Below are 16,966 nucleotides of genomic sequence, written 5' to 3' on the forward strand. Positions count from 1 at the left end.
CAGATAAAACATCCAAAGCTGTTTTCATGTGTCGTATGTCTATTAAAATTAAGAAACGTAAAGTGTCTGATGTATCTCAAAGCTGTGCACATAGGAGACTGATTGACTCACTGATACACAGAGCTGACCAGATCTGACCTGTGTGTCTGTGTGACAGTCATCATTTGCCTCTTATCCACATTGGTTGCTATAGTAATGCAGTCACACATCGGGGAAACAGCCACATGACTTCTTTTGGTGTCATTCTCCAGCTCACTTTTTCCAAATGCTGCAACTCCCACAGAGCTCTGACTGACAGGATCTGGATTGCGATAATGATTTCATCTGATGGTGCGAGTGCAGTCCACATTGATTGTCTTTGATATGACTTTTACTCCACACCGTCTTCTGTGACTGTTTTGGACATTTCACAGATTAGTTTGGACTTGTTTGTGTGTGTGTAATTGACTGCTACTTCACATACAAAATCTTAAATTGCCTCCTATTTTTGCTTGATATGTTATTTTTGTATCTGCTTGCTTTTTCCACCAGAGGGCGCACATTCCCCAAGTTGTTGCGCAATCACCCAGATGGTTCCAATTAGGTCAAGTCAGGTCAAGTCTGGGAGGATGGGCTGGTGCTGCATTTTGGAGAATACACACCATGGCTCCTGGATGGCAACCACCCAGGCAGACACCTGCCGCAGACGTGCTTTGATGCATTTTTTCACTATACTTTGTAGCATGAGATGTTGATGAGGAAATATACGAGCAGTAAGGCATCAGTAGTGGAGGGCTCAGTTTAGATGTAACCAAACTGAGGCCTGTAAGAATATCAACACACACACACACACACACACACACACACACACACACACACACACACACACACACACACACACACACACGTCCAGAGGGCCTCTCCCAACATAAACTTCTGAGTAAACCCGAAAAACATGGCCTCCACCCCTCCCAGGCCTGCATTCATTAGTCAACACCACGTGCAGCGTCTCTCCACATCAGTTTATCAAGATTTTTAATTTCTTTGATAGAATTGTCCCAAAAAGTAATTGTGTATCACATTAATATGGTGTTTAATTTGTTTATGCATTAAGAAGAACAGTTGGTGTGTGTGTTTACGCTCCACAAGCCATTCAACTACTAATCCTGTCTGTTAAATACGAGTCCTTAGCCGATTACCGAACCCGCCAGACTTGCTTATTACAGACTGGTCTCGACTGCAGAGGTCAAGGGTCAAACATATTGTCAGGGTTCAGAGCTGTGACCGTTTACCAGCAATAACTGCAAAGACATTAACTTCTCCGTGTCAAAATCCTCTCTTCATTCGGCCTCAAACTTTGAATTTTTTTTTTAGTTCTAAAAGATTTTTCTGACATAGATGCAAAAAGTTGATTAGAAACTACTTGATTGAAATGTTTTGACAAATTTTTTTTTTTTTTTACTGTGACCATTTTAAAGCAAGCAGAAACAATGAAGAGTGCCCCCAAGTGGTAGACATAGGAGGCCTTTAGCCACCACACTTAAATTATGAGAAATTACATACATAGATTTAGAAATAAAAGTATGAACATAGAATAGCATGTTAGTTATTGTAAAAAAAGAAAAGAAAATACTAAAAATAATGGAGTATCGCCTCTTTTGGTCACATTTTTTTCTCATCAGGAATTCATTATTGTATTGTATGGAAACAGATAAATCTACAATTATCACCAAGTTTTCCCAGTTTTGAGGTTTGAAATCCAGTTTCTGTTCAAAGTTATGACTCAAAGATGCTACTTGTAAATAACTTATGTATTTATATTCAGGTAAGCCACAACCTTGATTATTGGAATCTGATGAATTAATGGGTGGTATAGATCAGTGGTCTGCACACGTTGAAGGTACAGTAGTGTTCAGAATAATAGTAGTGCTATGTGACTAAAAAGATTAATCCAGGTTTTGAGTATATTTCTTATTGTTACATGGGAAACAAGGTACCAGTAGATTCAGTAGATTCTCACAAATCCAACAAGACCAAGCATCATGATATGGGCATGTTTCTCCTACTATGGTGTTGGGCCTATATATCGCATACCAGGTATCATGGATCAGTTTGGATATGTCAAAATACTTGAAGAGGTCATGTTGCCTTATGCTGAAGAGGACATGCCCTTGAAATGGGTGTTTCAACAAGACAATGACCCCAAGCACACTAGTAAACAAGCAAAATCTTGGTTCCAAACCAACAAAATTAATGTTTTGGAGTGACCTGCCCAATCCCTGGACCTAAATCCAATTGTGAACTTGTGGGGTGACATCAAAAAAGCTGTTTCTGAAGCAAAACCAAGAAATGTGAATGAATTGTGGAATACTGTTAAAGAATCTTGGGAGTGGAATAACAGCTGAAAGGTGCCACAAGTTGGTTGACTCCATGCCTCGCAGATGTGAAGAAATCATGAAAAACTGTGGTTATACAACTAAATACTAGTTTAGTGACTCACAGGATTGCTTAAAAAGCAGTTTGAACATAATCTACTGAATCTACTGGTACCTTGTTTCCCATGTAACAAGAAATCTACTCAAAACCTGGATTAATCTTTTTAGTCACATAGCACTACTATTATTCTGAACACTACTGTAAATGAGGCAAAACGTGATAAATTGTAATCTAGTGAGTCAGTACTCTGATCTTCATCTCGATTGTGTGTGATTGTGATCACTGGACTGCATATGGTTGTTTAGCTGCAGCATTTTTAATCACTGCATGTTCTGATAATTCTCTTTATGTATTGTTAGCACGTCCAAAGCAGATTGTGTGTAGTGTGTGAAGTATGGCGTGCCACAAGGTTCTGTTCTTGGACCAGTTATTCTTTGTTTTGCTCACTTTCACTTGCAGTTGTACTGCTGCAATAACAATCAACAAAACAAACAAATAAGGACTGATAAAATCAGAGCTGCACCTCCTTCCTTACTGCTCACTGTGGATGTTATGTGGAGCTTCGCAAATGAAGAAAGGACTCAGGATGGTGGAACAAACTGATTAAATATTTCAACAAAAATTACTGTATTTTTCCACACGTGTCTGCTTTCCTGGTTTCTCTTCTTTCAATACTCGGTCAGTTTCACAGGATAAATGTCTCTACTGAAATTGGAGCAACTCATTAACAGTAACGACTGCTTAAAGACCAAAGTCCATTCTGAAAAAAATATGAAAGTGTCAGTGGCTGTGACTGGAGAGATTCGACTGTCGATTCTGCAGTCACAGTCTGTTTGTAAAAAGGAGATACTACATTTAATAAAACCCAAAAACCTGCAGAGTTCTTAGACATTTAACTTAATGAAGCTCAGCCGGGATGTATCTATTAGAATTGAACTATTATAAAATAAATCCAATTCATCTTTCACACAAGGTCACGTGGTGACGGCAAACATTTTACCTTCAATAATTCTGCTTTATAAAGCGCAGTTTTGTGTTTCACTCAGGTTATTTGGTGTCCTGTAATCCGGAGCATTCATTCTATTCAAGGACAAATGCTGCCCCCCGCTGGCCTTCCCCCCCCCCCCCCAACCTTAAAGTTGAATAAAAATGAATGAATGAAGACAAACAAGCAGTAGAAACACTTTATCAGATTTTCTCTCGCACTGAGTGGAAAAAATCATTATAGGATATCTGTCTTGACTTTCTTGGCAACAGGACCGTCTGCAACACTCTGATGGTTTCTCTTTGAGTCTTTTGAGGATGCAGATGAGCCTTTTACCTGGTGGGAAAAAAAAAAAAAAGTCAATCTGAGACGCTTTGATTTCACACACCTACATGAAGTGGACAACAACAACAAAAAAAACCCTCAAGGACAGGACAAGAACGGGCATCAGACACTACTTAAATATCAACGTGCAAGTCCCAGAATCCTTTATGCTTCAGGTGTTCAACCACAAAATGTAATTTTAATCACGTCGGCTTATATTTTTCATGAAGTTAACCTCAGATCCCTTTTTTATTTAATGTTAATGGCATTTAAAACAAAACAATTACACAAATAAATTAAAATTAAATTAAAACAAGCTCTCGTATGATGCAGTCCTGATCATTGTAGGACAGCGAATGCTCACCAGAGGTCCCCGTGTGGTCCTCATCTTCATGCTGAGCATGTGTGTGGCATTCTTCAGCAGAGGAGCTTTGCGTCCCAGCTTCAGGTAGAAGTAGGTTGTGTATGGCGTGAAGCTAAAATCTTCTCTGATGTTGACAAAACAAACAAACAATCACACGCTTATCTAAAGCAGAAATAAATAAAAACCTACGTAATCAGCAACAAAACGTAACTGTCACAGCTGTTAATTTTTTTTCTAACAATCACTTATCCTGGAGAATGTCCTCTTTTCTAAATGTGAGAATTTAAGGATTTTCTTTGTTTTATGTCATTTGTATTTGATGCTGCAGGTTAGAATAAAAAAAATAACAATAATGAAAAAAAAAAAAATCAGAAAACTGCAAGCTAATGTGTGATTTCTGATCTTTAAAATCTCAAATATTCAAGCTTCTTTCCATTAATCTTCAGTCTTCTGTCTGTCAAAGTATTCTTAATATTTGTCTGAACAAAAGGGGAAGGGAGAAAGTGGTGGCACTCTGCAGCCTGACCTCTGACCTCAGGTAACCCTGCAGTAACAGCTGCACGATGACAGCTTCCGCCTCTGGCCGAGACAGCGTGGTGGTCTGGATCATCTTCCTGCGCTTGGCAGGACCTTTTCCCATCCAGGCCTCCACCAACTTCAGAGGGGTCATTTTCTCATCCATGGATGCTGCCAGCTCCAGAATCTGCCTCACCTCCCGGGCATGCTGGGTAATGTCAGTAGTGGTGTAGTCTGTGGGATTCAAGGTTAGAAAATGTTCCTTAACTAACTCGAAGCCAACAAAAAGCTTTTACTAATTAGTATAATCCCATAATTAAACAAAAAAAAGCTGCTAAGGATGTGCAAAATTATAAATGCAGGTGCAACACGTTGTAAACAATCCCACCAGATGAGGGCGCTGGTTATTTGCCAACAATGCAGCTGCAGCTCGGTAATCAAAACATCAGCAAAGGTGTTTGACCTTTGACATCATGGCAACGCAGCGGGAAAATTACAGGGGAAGGAACAACAACATCAGCAAAACACTTCAAAATCACAATGTTCAACCTTTCTGTAAAAGCACATCTGGAAGACAAAGACAGCTGAAGGAAAGGCAAGCGAATGAAAAAAAAAGAAGACACACAAAAAAGAAGGTCCTTACTGCTGTGAACAACGGGTCAAGGATCACCAACCCTGATCCTAGAAATCACCCAACCTGCACGTCTTCACAGTCTCCCTGCTCCAACCACGGCTCACCTAATTCTTCTTCATCTAATTGGAAACACCAGACTTAAGGCGTCAGCTGATTGCAGCAGGAACACATGGAAAAACATGTAGGTGCATCAGGTGACCTCCATGAGCAGGGTCGGTGACCTCCATGAGCAGGGTCGGTGACCTCCATGAGCAGGGTCGGTGACCTCCATGAGCAGGGTCGGTGCCCCCTGGACTCAACGAGCAAAGTTAAGACATCTGTGAAGCAGACAGAAGAACCCACACATGACACATCGCCCCAACAGATTAACAAACCTTGTCCGTGACGACAAACATCACACATCTGGTTGCAGCCTTCATCGTCCCACACCTCGTCAAAATGAACAGCCGTGACAGACCGCCGACACCTTCAAACGATAAATACGAGACTCTTTAGCCACGAGAAGAACGTGAGCCGTAAGACTGGAAAAAACCCTGTGTGCTTTGTGGGTTACCTCTCAACATTTACACAATAGTCAACCATCTGAAGCAGCTTCTTCTGACCCGTATTCTCCATCACCACCATGGTGCTGATCCTGAAGATGTCTGCAAAGCCAAAGTAGACGATGCAGTCTGCTGGGTGATCATCTCGGCCTGAACACGGACACAAACATGAGGAAGGCTGATTTACATTTGGTGTGTCTGAGAGGAAAAACAAACCTGTAGAGTGTTTTAAGTGATAACAGATGTGTGAGGGCGTGCACCTGCCCGTCCGCTCTCCTGGTAGTAGTTCTCCACAGACTTGCTGATGGTGTGATGAATGACAAACCTGACGTCAGCCTTATCAATGCCCATGCCAAATGCTACTGTAGCTACCACCACCTGTAGAGGGACACAGGGACACTCCGTAACAAGCGCAAATGCAACTCACTGAAAGCCTGAATCACAGTCCTGATCCTGGACAATCACAAACCACAACCCCAGACAGACAGATTCCTCACTCAGCTCCTCAAATCTGCCAATTCTTTCAAAAGACACCCGAGTCACTGCACCCCAAGATGTTACCCAAGATCCAGTCCAGACAGGTGCTGCACAACAGAGGAGGAGCTAGAGTACAGGACTCCACAGCAAAGGAGCTGGTCAATAACTGGGCTTTTTGGTTCGCTCAGCATTCATCAGGTTTCATTGTCAGTGATTCTGAACTCTGATTCTGAATTCTGTCTCTGTGAGACTCGGGTGAGGATTCTGCAAAATTATACGAGCTACTACCTGTATTTTGTTGGTATTCCACTGTCTGTGGACCCTGGACTTGTCTTCAGCATCCATGTTGGCGTGATATGGAAAAGCTCTGATGTCTCTCTTCTGGAGTTCAGATGACACGGACTCTGCATCCTTCTGAGAAAACACGTACACGATTCCTGCGCAATAAAAAAAAAAAAAAAAAAAATTAAAGCACTTCAACTGCTTTGACCAAAAATATCTAAAAGCACTTTTCACATTTTAATATTTTGCCCAAATTAAAAAAGGCACAGAGCACAGAACTGCTTCCGCCTTCAGTTTCATTTGTTCAGTGGAGCAACATAAAGTGGAGCCAAAAAAAAACAAAAACTAGAAAACTATTTTTAGAATGCTTGGAAAATGTATTAGTGATTATAAAAGAAGAATTTCTCTAAATATTAGTCACGATCCAGCTGTGGATAAAGAATTGAATTCTTGTAAGATCAGTATCTTTTTGTAATTATATATAGTTTATAGTCCAAATTCTTATGACCTCTAAAAATGTATAAGGGTGATTCTTTAACTACAGGCACTATTGGCCTTGTAAATGTAATTTCCACCACACCATTGCCTTACAATATAAAGCGCTCTGGGGCAACTGTTTGTTGTGATTTGGCGCTATATACATGTGCTCTGATGTCACTGTTTATCTCCATAGAAACTACCCAAACAATCTTTCATACAAACTGTTTAAAGGGACATTACAGTGTTGTGGTGGAAATTACGGCAATAGTGTGGGACAACTACATTTTGTTTTAAAAAATCACAACAGTTGTATGACATTGAATACCACAATTATGTTTTGATTATTTTACTGATATTTTATTCAGAGATATTTTAAAACATTAGAAAAAATGTTTCTTTACCATTCATTTTTATCATTGAAGATCAAAAGTCTGGGTGTGGGACAAGCACAAAACGGCAATATTTGCATATAATGATGCTGAAAAAAGGTGAAAAAGTCATCATAGACTAATTTCTTAACACACTTTCATTGTAAAGATAACTATAAAAGTGTGAAATTTCCACTTTTTTCTGGTTTTCACACAATATAATCAAAGGACATAATAAGTGCCCGTAGTCTAAGAATCACCCATAAAATGTCTAATTCCTAAATGATTCATGCAAATACTTTTGTTAAAACTCTTTAACTCAAGCTGACAGTCGACAAAACAGGAAAGTCTTCACTGACTAATGTGATCTCCACTGTGGTGGTGAAGACACACAATGGACCTGACTGTATGTCGGTTTGGTTCTTCAGTGAGCCCGTCGTATTTGTCGTGGTACCTGACTGGTCCTTGTATCTGCTCTTGATCAGGGAGACGATGTCATTGATTGATGTGTCGCCGTCGGAATCCTTAACACGAACCTGAGGAACAATCAGAACATCTGTATCTTCACACAGCACTTCACTGACAAAAACAGATGTCAACATGGGTCAGACCGCGCCAACACTCATTTGTATATTGGGTTCCGATTGGTTATGCAGCTAACGGAGCTCCGTCAGAATGTCGTCACCTCTGAAAACGTGATTGCACCAAATCTCGGAATAAGTTTTATGGTTTCTCTGCTTGCTTGGAGTGACATCACAACAACGCCTGCTGAAACAACTTGGGACCAAATCCTAACCCTCCGGATCCAACCAGCCACATTTTATTATCAGATCTTGCATTTTCCAGAGTATAAGGTGTGTTTTGACTTTTACTAGTTTGGGAGGTTCTGCAACTTATGCCGATTTTTTTAATATATAAAAATAATAATAAAATAAAAATCCCACTTTGTTATTAATAATAATTATTATAACTATTTATATAGGACTTTCCCAAGAATCAATGCACTAAACAAAATAAACTTCAATAATAAAATGTACAACACAACAATGCACAAAAATTCGAATTAAAGAGCTGCTAATACAGAAAAAAAAAAGGTATGACTTAAACTCTGGTGCCACTTGTATTTGCCCCCTCCTTAAAGAGGCATTTTTTTTGAGAGGTACAACTTATACTTTGGAAAATATCATAATTTATCCTACATTTATTTCTCCACAAGTGTATTTTTTTAATGCAGATTATGTGAATTTTAAGTAAGTAGAATAATAATTATGTGGGCTAAATATTTCACAGCATGACAGAACAAATTCCCTGAAATAAAATACAATGTTAAAAACACACAAAGTTCTATGAGTTTCAACACCTCCTGACTATGAAGATCTCATTCACCAGTAGTTTTAGAAAAAGAGAAAATCTAAATAGTGACGGCGCTGTTTCTAAGATTTAGCACACTGTGGTGTTGTGGGGATGTGGGTCATCAAAAGCCCCCTCAGTGATGACTTGAGGGTCACCAAAAGGCCCACTGGAAATGGCCTAAGGGTCATTGAAAGGTCTCTTGGATTTCGCCTAATGATGACCAAAAGGCCCCTTGGATATCGCCTAAGGGTCACCGAAAGGCCTCTTGGATATTACCTAAGGGTCACCGAAAGGCCCCTTGGATATCGCCGAAAGGCCCTTGGATATCGCCGAAAGGCCCCTTGGATATCGCCGAAAGGCCCCTTGGATATCGCCGAAAGGCCCCTTGGATATCGCCTAAGGGTGACCGAAAGGCCTCTTGGATATCGCCTAAGAGTGACGAAAGGCCTCTTGGATATCGCCTTAAGGTCACTGAAAGGCCTCTTGGATATTGCCTAAGGGTGACCTAAAGGCCTCTTGGATATCGCCTAAGGGTGACCTAAAGGCCTCTTGGATAACGCCTAAGGGTGACCAAAAGGCCTCTTGGATATCATCTAAGGGTGACCAAAAGGCCTCTTGGATATCACCTAAGAGTCACCGCAAGGCCTCTTGGGTATGGCCTAAGGATGACCAAAAGGCCTCTTGGATATCGCCTAAGGGTGACCAAAAGTCCTCTTGTATATCATCTAAGGGTGACCAAAAGGCCTCTTGGATATCACCTAAGAGTCACCGCAAGGCCTCTTGGGTATGGCCTAAAGGTCACCGCAAGGCCTCTTGGGTATGGCCTAAGGGTCATTGAAACACCCTTTGGGAATGACGAACAAGCTTCCCAGTCACCCATACATGAGGAGCAATACAATAAAGATATATGAAATGTAATCATCTTATGCCGTTGCCATAACAACCACCTCATAGTAGAGATTAGTGCGGTTGAAGGAGGCGGTGAGCGTAATTGGCTGAGATACACACAGAATCTTCTCACAATCCTTCAGGACGCTGCTGGTTGCCGTGGCTGTGAGTCCAAGCAAAGGGACTTTAGGAAACTGCCTCTTCAGGATTCCCAGCATCTTGTAATCTGCAAAACATTTAAATATATTCTAATCACCTGGAACATTTTTAAAACAACTCTCCTTCAAAACCTTCTGTCTGGAATCATGCAGTCAGGAAAATAACATTATCTTCACTTCACCTGCTCTGTGTGCACACATGTTGTAATAAAAGGTGATTAAGTGCTTCTTTAGTTGACTTTATGAACATGTGCGTCACCTCTGACCTGGTCTGAAATCATGTCCCCACTGGCTGCAGCAGTGGACCTCGTCCACAGCGATACGATTCAGCAGACCCGCTTTGTACGCTTTTTCCAGGCGCGACATCAGCAGTTTGCTCTTCGCGATCTTCTCTGGAGTCACGTACAGCAGCTTGAAAAAACACTTTGAATCTGTCATTCCGGCCAGAACGGATTTGGCATGTTCCTGAAACCACAAAACAGTCGCTGACATTTCTCTGAATCCCTGAGATGTTGTTCTCTGGATGAAACAGGAAAAGTTAAAGTAAAAAATGCTTTTCTTGTCTCATTTTAGCTTGTTGGAGAACTCTGGACATTCATTTGTTTCTTACTACCACTATGTGGTCAAAGTTGGACTTGCATGCATGGACTGGGTGGATGGTTCGAGACAGTTTTCGTAACATAGCAGGTCATCACGGTATCTTCAGGCTTCAGGAGCACTGAAGCTGGTCAACACGTTAAATATTAAATGTTTCTAAAGAGCAGAGCAGGTACACAGACAGGAGTTGGAGTCCAGGTGTCACTTCATCTGTCCTGTTGCAGTCCATCTGACTCTAAATGGGTACTGGCCTTCACTGGAGAAGTAATCGGTCATCAGCTTCATGCTACAGCCTCCAGGGATCAGCATCAGGTCCAGTCTAGGACTTGGTCTACTCCAGGAAGTAGGCACTGTAGATGCAGCTGTGCTGAATAAAGGAATTATGGTGTTTGTGTTGAGTAAGTACACCAATGGGTGGATGGATTTACTGAGCCACTTGTTAGTTATCTTCTTGTTGAGGGTCACGGGGGATTGGAGTGATCTGGGATGTCCCAAACAGGACTCCAGTCCATAACAAGGTCAACGTACTACATTTATCATTCTCAATAGGCGCCAAATACACCATGGAGACACCAAGTAACCTATAAGTGTTTGAACAGTTTGGGAGTTTGTGTTTTCTTCAACAAAGTTCTCCTTGATTTGAAGAGTTCTCAGGAACCAAATGGCAGCAAACGTGTTGAACCTGTGTTGAACCAGAGTGCAGAGAGTCCTGGAAATAAGTCAAAGAGAAGACGAATGAGCACTTACTTTGCTGCTGGATGCGTTCAGCATGACCACAGGTACGTGGATGGACTTCAGGTACATGATCTGGTCCTCCATTAGGGACACCAGAGGTGTCACAACCAGAGTAAAACCTGGCACAGATGCACAGAGCAGAAACAACAGTTCCAAAGGTTTAACTCAGGCTCAACGTCAGGAATTCAGTAACAGCACGTTGATTCAAATCCATGTCCATGCACAATGACATTTTTGTTTTATGGTTACACAGTACTAGAACCCGACTGATATGGATTTTTTGAGGCCAATGCTGATAATGATATTTGGATGAAAAAAATGAGGATAACTGATAAATAAGCTGATTTGCCGATAGCTGATAAATCAGCCGATATTATTATTTTTTTTTTTTTTATTAATAAAATGTTTTTTTTTGGACTCAACAAAAAAGGTATGAGCTAAAAGCTGAAGCTTTGTCCTCATATTGATTAACTTTATAACAGAGAAGAATTTTCAAGTTCAAAAAATGCAAAAATGCAATTGGAGCAGTTCGGGGGCTATTCAAATGGGCCAACTAGTAAGATATCACTATTGAAACGATCTTTGCCATATCACGTGAGGTAAATCTGCCCTACAATTGGATTTTGGAAAACCATGTGACTGAGAACCAATTCCGATTGGACACTCACATTGCGCATGTCATCACACATCTTCTATGAGGAGTACCAAGATGGACAATGGTGGATCAAAAGTCTGCAGAGATAACTTTTCAGCAAAAAAAAAAAAAAAGTAAGTTTCTAACTCATATCACTAAAAAGTTATTTACAATTTAGTAAAGCTTGGTCCCAGCCGTGGTATACGACGGCGTCGGCCCCAGAGGGTTAATGGCGAACGGCAGTAATTCCCAGAACTCTTCCGGATGACCAGTGAATCTGAATGTTTCAACCTCTTTGCAGTAAACGAAAGTTTTTCATGCTAGAAATAAGTTCTACACAACGTGGGCTTAATAAAAAGCATGACCGACGCAACAAAGCACATTTGACTCATTACTACATAAACTGAGTTAATCAAACTGAGTTGAACTGAAATGGGAGAAATGTGGGGTGAATGTAAATGCAAAGTTATTACAAACAACATCCTTATAAACTTACTTGTATGCTTTTGTCAGCTGATCAGTGCAGTGTGACGGTGAACTACTGGGGCCAGTGATGAACACATTTAAGCAGGGGTGCAAGCAGTTGAATGGAGGCAGAGCTCCATCTACTGGACAAACGGTGCAAGGACATTTTACATTGCCGACAAACATTATTTCAGTAACTGTTCTGTTTATGAGAAATTATCGGCGTTCTATCGGCAAAATTTCGGCCGATAGTGAGTACTTTGAAAAGGGCTTATATTGGCCAATATATCAGTCTGGCTCTACACAGTACGTTACGTTGAAGACGATTCTGTGCACGTCGACAGACACTGTGGATATACAGTCGGTTTACCTTTGGAGCAAACAGCAGGCAGCTGGAAACAGAGGCTTTTCCCTCGCCCAGTGGGCATGACCAGGAACACGTCCCTGCCTGACATAGTCAGGTTGATGGACCTCAGCTGCAGAGGCCTGAAGCTGCACAGATGGAATGAATCCTGAAGCTGCTGCTCCACATCTTTAGACCACGGAAAATCTACAAAACCACAAAAGATTTTTTTGCACGTCAGCACAAAACACCAATCAGACCCACAAGATGTTACAGCTGCAACAAATGATCGCTTCCATAATCGATTAATCAAAAAAATAGACAGATTAATCGATTGGTTGTTTGGTCCATAAAACGGTGAAAAATGTTGATCGATGGTTTCCAGCTCCAATGATGATGCGTTCAAATGTCTTCTCTTGTCCACAATCCAGTTTACTACCAGATAGTAATTAATAAATAAGTAAAATAAACCAGAAAGCGTTCACATTTAAGAAGCTAGAATCAGATAAGAATCTAATCAATTACAAACCTCATTTTTAAAGCAAAAAAAAGCAAAAAAAAAAAGTCATTTTTAGAATTCAGTTCATGGTTTCATTGATTGTTTTTAAGGCCAGATGGACCAGAGTGCTTGATAAATTAAATTTACTTACTTGTCAGTGATCACTTAATAAAATGAATAATTGGACAAAGTGTTGTACAATTATTTTTTTTATGCAAGCCACAACCTTAAGCTACAACATGTTTTCACATTCATACGTTATAATTATTGTGACAGAAGGAGTAACTACAGTAGTTGCTCTGGAGGACACGACAGAACAGCCATTCTTTAAAATGTAGTGTGAAATAATAAATAATGAAACTGGTTTTGTGTTCTGCTCAACACAGACAATGTCAAATGTTTTTTTGTTTTGTTTTTTTGGCAGTACAGTAGAATTGTAAAGAACCATTTGTGAATTCCAGTACCTGAATGGTCATAGGACTTCATCTCCTGCTTGGACATTGTTAAACCCTTTGACCCGGCTGAGGAGGAGGATGAGGGCTGTGCCGTGCTGCAGGCCTCCTCCAGCTGCATCAGCAGCTCATTCTTACGGGACATCAGCTCCTCCTGCTTCTGCATAAGTTCAGAGATCTGCAGCTCCACCAACTCCAGCTCAGCATCCACTGAGTCCAACTTCTCCTGCACATCTGCATGACGACAAACTGTTTTTCTCCCTCCTTCATGCTGCGTTACTCCATTATATTACTGCATTACTTTGTCAAGGTGGAAATTCATCTTTATTTTGCAATGATTTGACTCTGTATTATCAACATCCATCCATTTTCTAAAGCCAGTCATTCGAGAATGTTAATTTCAAAAAGAAAGCGCTTGTTGTTGTGTTGTAGAATCACAAAATAAAATTGTGCAGCAGCTGTGAGTCACCTTCACGTCTGCTATATATAAAATAAAGAATGGCATGTTCTCCAAATGCACATTAAGGAACATGATGTCTTTATTTAAGAAGAAACATTCATTGGTTATTGATTGACTATGCAGCAGGTCCGATGACATGTCTTTGTTTTGGACTTAAAACAGAACCACTGAATTTCCACAGCGGGAAACTGAAGCTTTTCAAATGTCTGTTAAACAGATTAAAGTTTAGACTCAAAAATTTTACATAAAGACCAAAATATTTGTAAAAACAAAAGCACTGTGTGGGCGTGTCGCACAGCATGGAACAGCTCAGTGGGCGTGTCCCAGATCAGCCAGAAGTCCAGAAATGAACTTCTGTGACATATGTCACAGGTATTGAAAATGAGCGCTGTTGGGTCTAAATCTTTGCTTCTAAGTGAATAGACACAGAAGTGTTGGATTTAGAGGGTGTTTAATAAGAAATACGTAATCTCAAGATAAATTAAAAATCAGAAAAAAGCATTTAACTGACTTACCTTGACTGCCTTCCATAGTTCTCACAATGATTTGTTCTTATTTTTTCTGTCAGAAAAATCACACACGCATCACTGACTTTATACATTAATTTCACATGTGAAATATAAAATTATTCAATATCAACCTTTGTTATTTACTGTGAAAACATCATTACTTTGAGCCAGTGGTCTCGAAATGAATCAAATATTAGTTTTTTTTTAACATGTCGGAACATTGTGAAACGTTTTACATTTGATAGCGCCTACGTTTGTTGTTAGAAACCCAAAATACAGCGACTTTTAACAGAAGATATCGACTTTTACAAACCCAACCGCTTTTGTCTTCTGCTAGTTTCTTCTTCTTCTTCTTCTAATGGGGCTCCGGCAGGCTATACGCTGGTGTGCGCAATGCTGCCCTCCTCTGTTATGATGCCGATGTTACACTATATTCTTGAGTAAGCGCCAGTCAGGCGGAGAAAACGAATAATAGCACTCCTGATTTCTTCAGAATTCGCATGATACGAAAAAAGGGACTTAAAGGAAAATGTGGTCAGTCCAAGATCAGCCAGTTCCACAAGCTGCTTCTTCTTCTTCTTCTTTTTTCTTCTTCTTCTTCCTCCTTTCTGTCGATTTTTTTTGGCGGTTTGCAAACCGACACGGTGCATTACCGCCACCAGCTGTTTGGGAGGGAGCACTAATGGAGTCTGACGCTATATTAATAAGCAAGTGGAAAAATAAGGGAGGGGAGGAGAAAAAAAGAAGGAGGGGGAATTACACTGTACTATATTCTATTAAATAATCCTGTTCCCTTTAAATATTCAATTACATGCCTCCAAGCAGGTGGTGTAATTGTAGAAAAAGAAAGCAATCCCTGAAGTGTTAAACTGGTCTGTCCTAGTGTTCTGACATTGTGTAATAGAATTGTTCTTTGTCTGTTATAGGTTTGTGTCTGTAGTAACACGTGCTCAACAGTCTCCCTTCAACACCTCCCTGCTACATCTCAAACACTGACCGGTTTCATGTTTTCCTTTGATGCCGACAGTCTGATTTAAGCCTGTGTACATAGTCGTGTGATTACTTCTTCTTCCTTGCGACTCCAGCTCCCATGTCTCCTTGATACAACCTGTCCCTGAATTTTATGTAAAAACCGACCCTTAGATTCTCTCCCCCATTGCTTTTGTCATGCTTTGTTCATTTCTGTCTTGACTGTTTTGACTTCAGATGTACTAAGTGGAATGTTGATCTGTATTTCTAATTTCACAGCTGCTTTTTTCTAGCTGATCTACTTCTTCATTACCCTCAATTCCAGAATAAAATGGAACGCTTGTGAAACATACTGAAATATCCTGTTGTTGTAGTTTAAATAAGCTTTGAAGAATCTCGCTGGTCAGATCTGGCCTGCAAACAGATTGTCCATTTGAAATACTGTCATTGAATCTTAACAGATGACATGGTGACTGAACTTCACCTCCTCTAAATCAAATCAATTTTTTTTTATATAGCGCCAAATCACAACAAACAGTTGCCCCAAGGCCCTTTATATTGTAAGGCAAAAGCCATACAATAATTACAGAAAAACCCCAACGGTCAAAACGACCCCCTATGAGCAAGCACTTGGCGACAGTGGGAAGGAAAAACTCCCTTTTAACAGGAAGAAACCTCCAGCAGAACCAGGCTAAGGGAGGGGCAGTCTTATGCTGGGACTGGTTGGGGCTGAGGGGCTCTACACACCACAGTGCAGCAAACGTGCTAACAGTTCCACAGAAAAGACAGCTACATGATCTGACAGTCTTTTTCTGATTGACTTATGAAACTGGGGATTAGAAACTGTTCCTGTCTTTCCTGTGCCCGGATCTTTAAATCCATCTGCAAATATTTGAATCATATCCGTATACGAGGTCTGTCCATAAAGTATCGTACCTTTTTATTTTTTTTTTAAACTATATGGATTTGATTCATATGTTTTCACGTCAGACAAGCTTGAACCCTTGTGCACATGCGTGAGTTTTTCCACGCCTGTCGGTGACGTCATTCGCCTGTGAGCACGCCTTGTGGAAGGAGTGGTCCCGCCCCGTCATCGGATTTTCATTGTCTGGAAATGGCGGAATGATTTGGGGTTTTTTTCCATCAGAATTTTTTCAGAAGCTGTTAGAGACTGGCACCTGGAAACTATTCGAAAAATGTATCTGGCTTTCGGTGAAAATTGGCTTTCGGTGAAAACATGTCCAGCTCTCCACAATTTCACTGATACTTACTGGACTGGTAAGCATTGAAAACCGAGATAGACATGTCCAAACTTGTCCTCTGACACCCCGAAACGGAGGTGTTCCTTTGTCTTGCTTCCAAAGCGAATGGGTCGTGACGCGCGAAGCCTCCGCGCGGCTTTCCATGACAAAATCTCTTGTTAAAAGTGAAATCTGCCGGAAAATGGCTGATGTCCAGCTCTTGTGATAACCAGAGAAAGAGCACACGACGGTCTCGTATCCACAGAGCCATCAGCT

General features: G+C 40.7%; 1 protein-coding gene and 1 long non-coding RNA gene across 5 annotated transcripts; one reads left to right on the forward strand and one right to left on the reverse strand.

The window, feature by feature from the left end:
- Positions 1–3,587: 3,587 nt before the first annotated feature.
- recql (RecQ helicase-like) lies at positions 3,588–15,061 on the reverse strand. Of its 4 annotated transcripts, none has more exons than XM_034163500.1 (15): positions 14,799–15,061; positions 14,487–14,532; positions 13,524–13,745; positions 12,588–12,767; positions 11,131–11,237; positions 10,053–10,251; positions 9,688–9,854; positions 7,842–7,923; positions 6,546–6,694; positions 6,041–6,158; positions 5,792–5,930; positions 5,613–5,704; positions 4,622–4,838; positions 4,089–4,212; positions 3,588–3,736 (listed from the first exon to the last, which is right to left on the reverse strand). In XM_034163500.1, the coding sequence occupies exons 2-15, from the start codon at positions 14,500–14,502 to the stop codon at positions 3,638–3,640; spliced, it is 1,911 nt and encodes a 636-aa protein (XP_034019391.1). In that variant the 5' UTR covers positions 14,503–14,532; positions 14,799–15,061; the 3' UTR covers positions 3,588–3,637. The 4 variants fall into 4 exon arrangements, 3 of the variants coding, with proteins under 3 accessions (XP_034019391.1, XP_034019389.1, XP_034019390.1); XM_034163498.1 differs by having other exon boundaries at positions 14,794–15,061; XM_034163499.1 differs by having other exon boundaries at positions 14,642–15,061.
- LOC117504119 lies at positions 3,654–4,272 on the forward strand. Its single transcript, XR_004558727.1, has 2 exons — positions 3,654–3,739; positions 4,092–4,272. It is a non-coding gene; the product is annotated as an uncharacterized LOC117504119 (long non-coding RNA).
- Positions 15,062–16,966: the final 1,905 nt, after the last annotated feature.

This window comes from Thalassophryne amazonica, chromosome 22 (genome assembly GCF_902500255.1).
Source record: "Thalassophryne amazonica chromosome 22, fThaAma1.1, whole genome shotgun sequence".
Lineage (NCBI taxonomy): Eukaryota > Metazoa > Chordata > Actinopteri > Batrachoidiformes > Batrachoididae > Thalassophryne > Thalassophryne amazonica.

Coding starts and splice junctions, on each gene's coding strand:
- recql (XM_034163500.1), bottom strand. Junction 10,252..11,130: donor TGAACGCATCCAGCAGCAAA/GTAAGTGCTCAT, acceptor TTGTGGTTTCAG/GAACATGCCAAATCCGTTCT. Junction 4,213..4,621: donor TTACTGCAGGGTTACCTGAG/GTCAGAGGTCAG, acceptor TGTCAACATCAG/AGAAGATTTTAGCTTCACGC.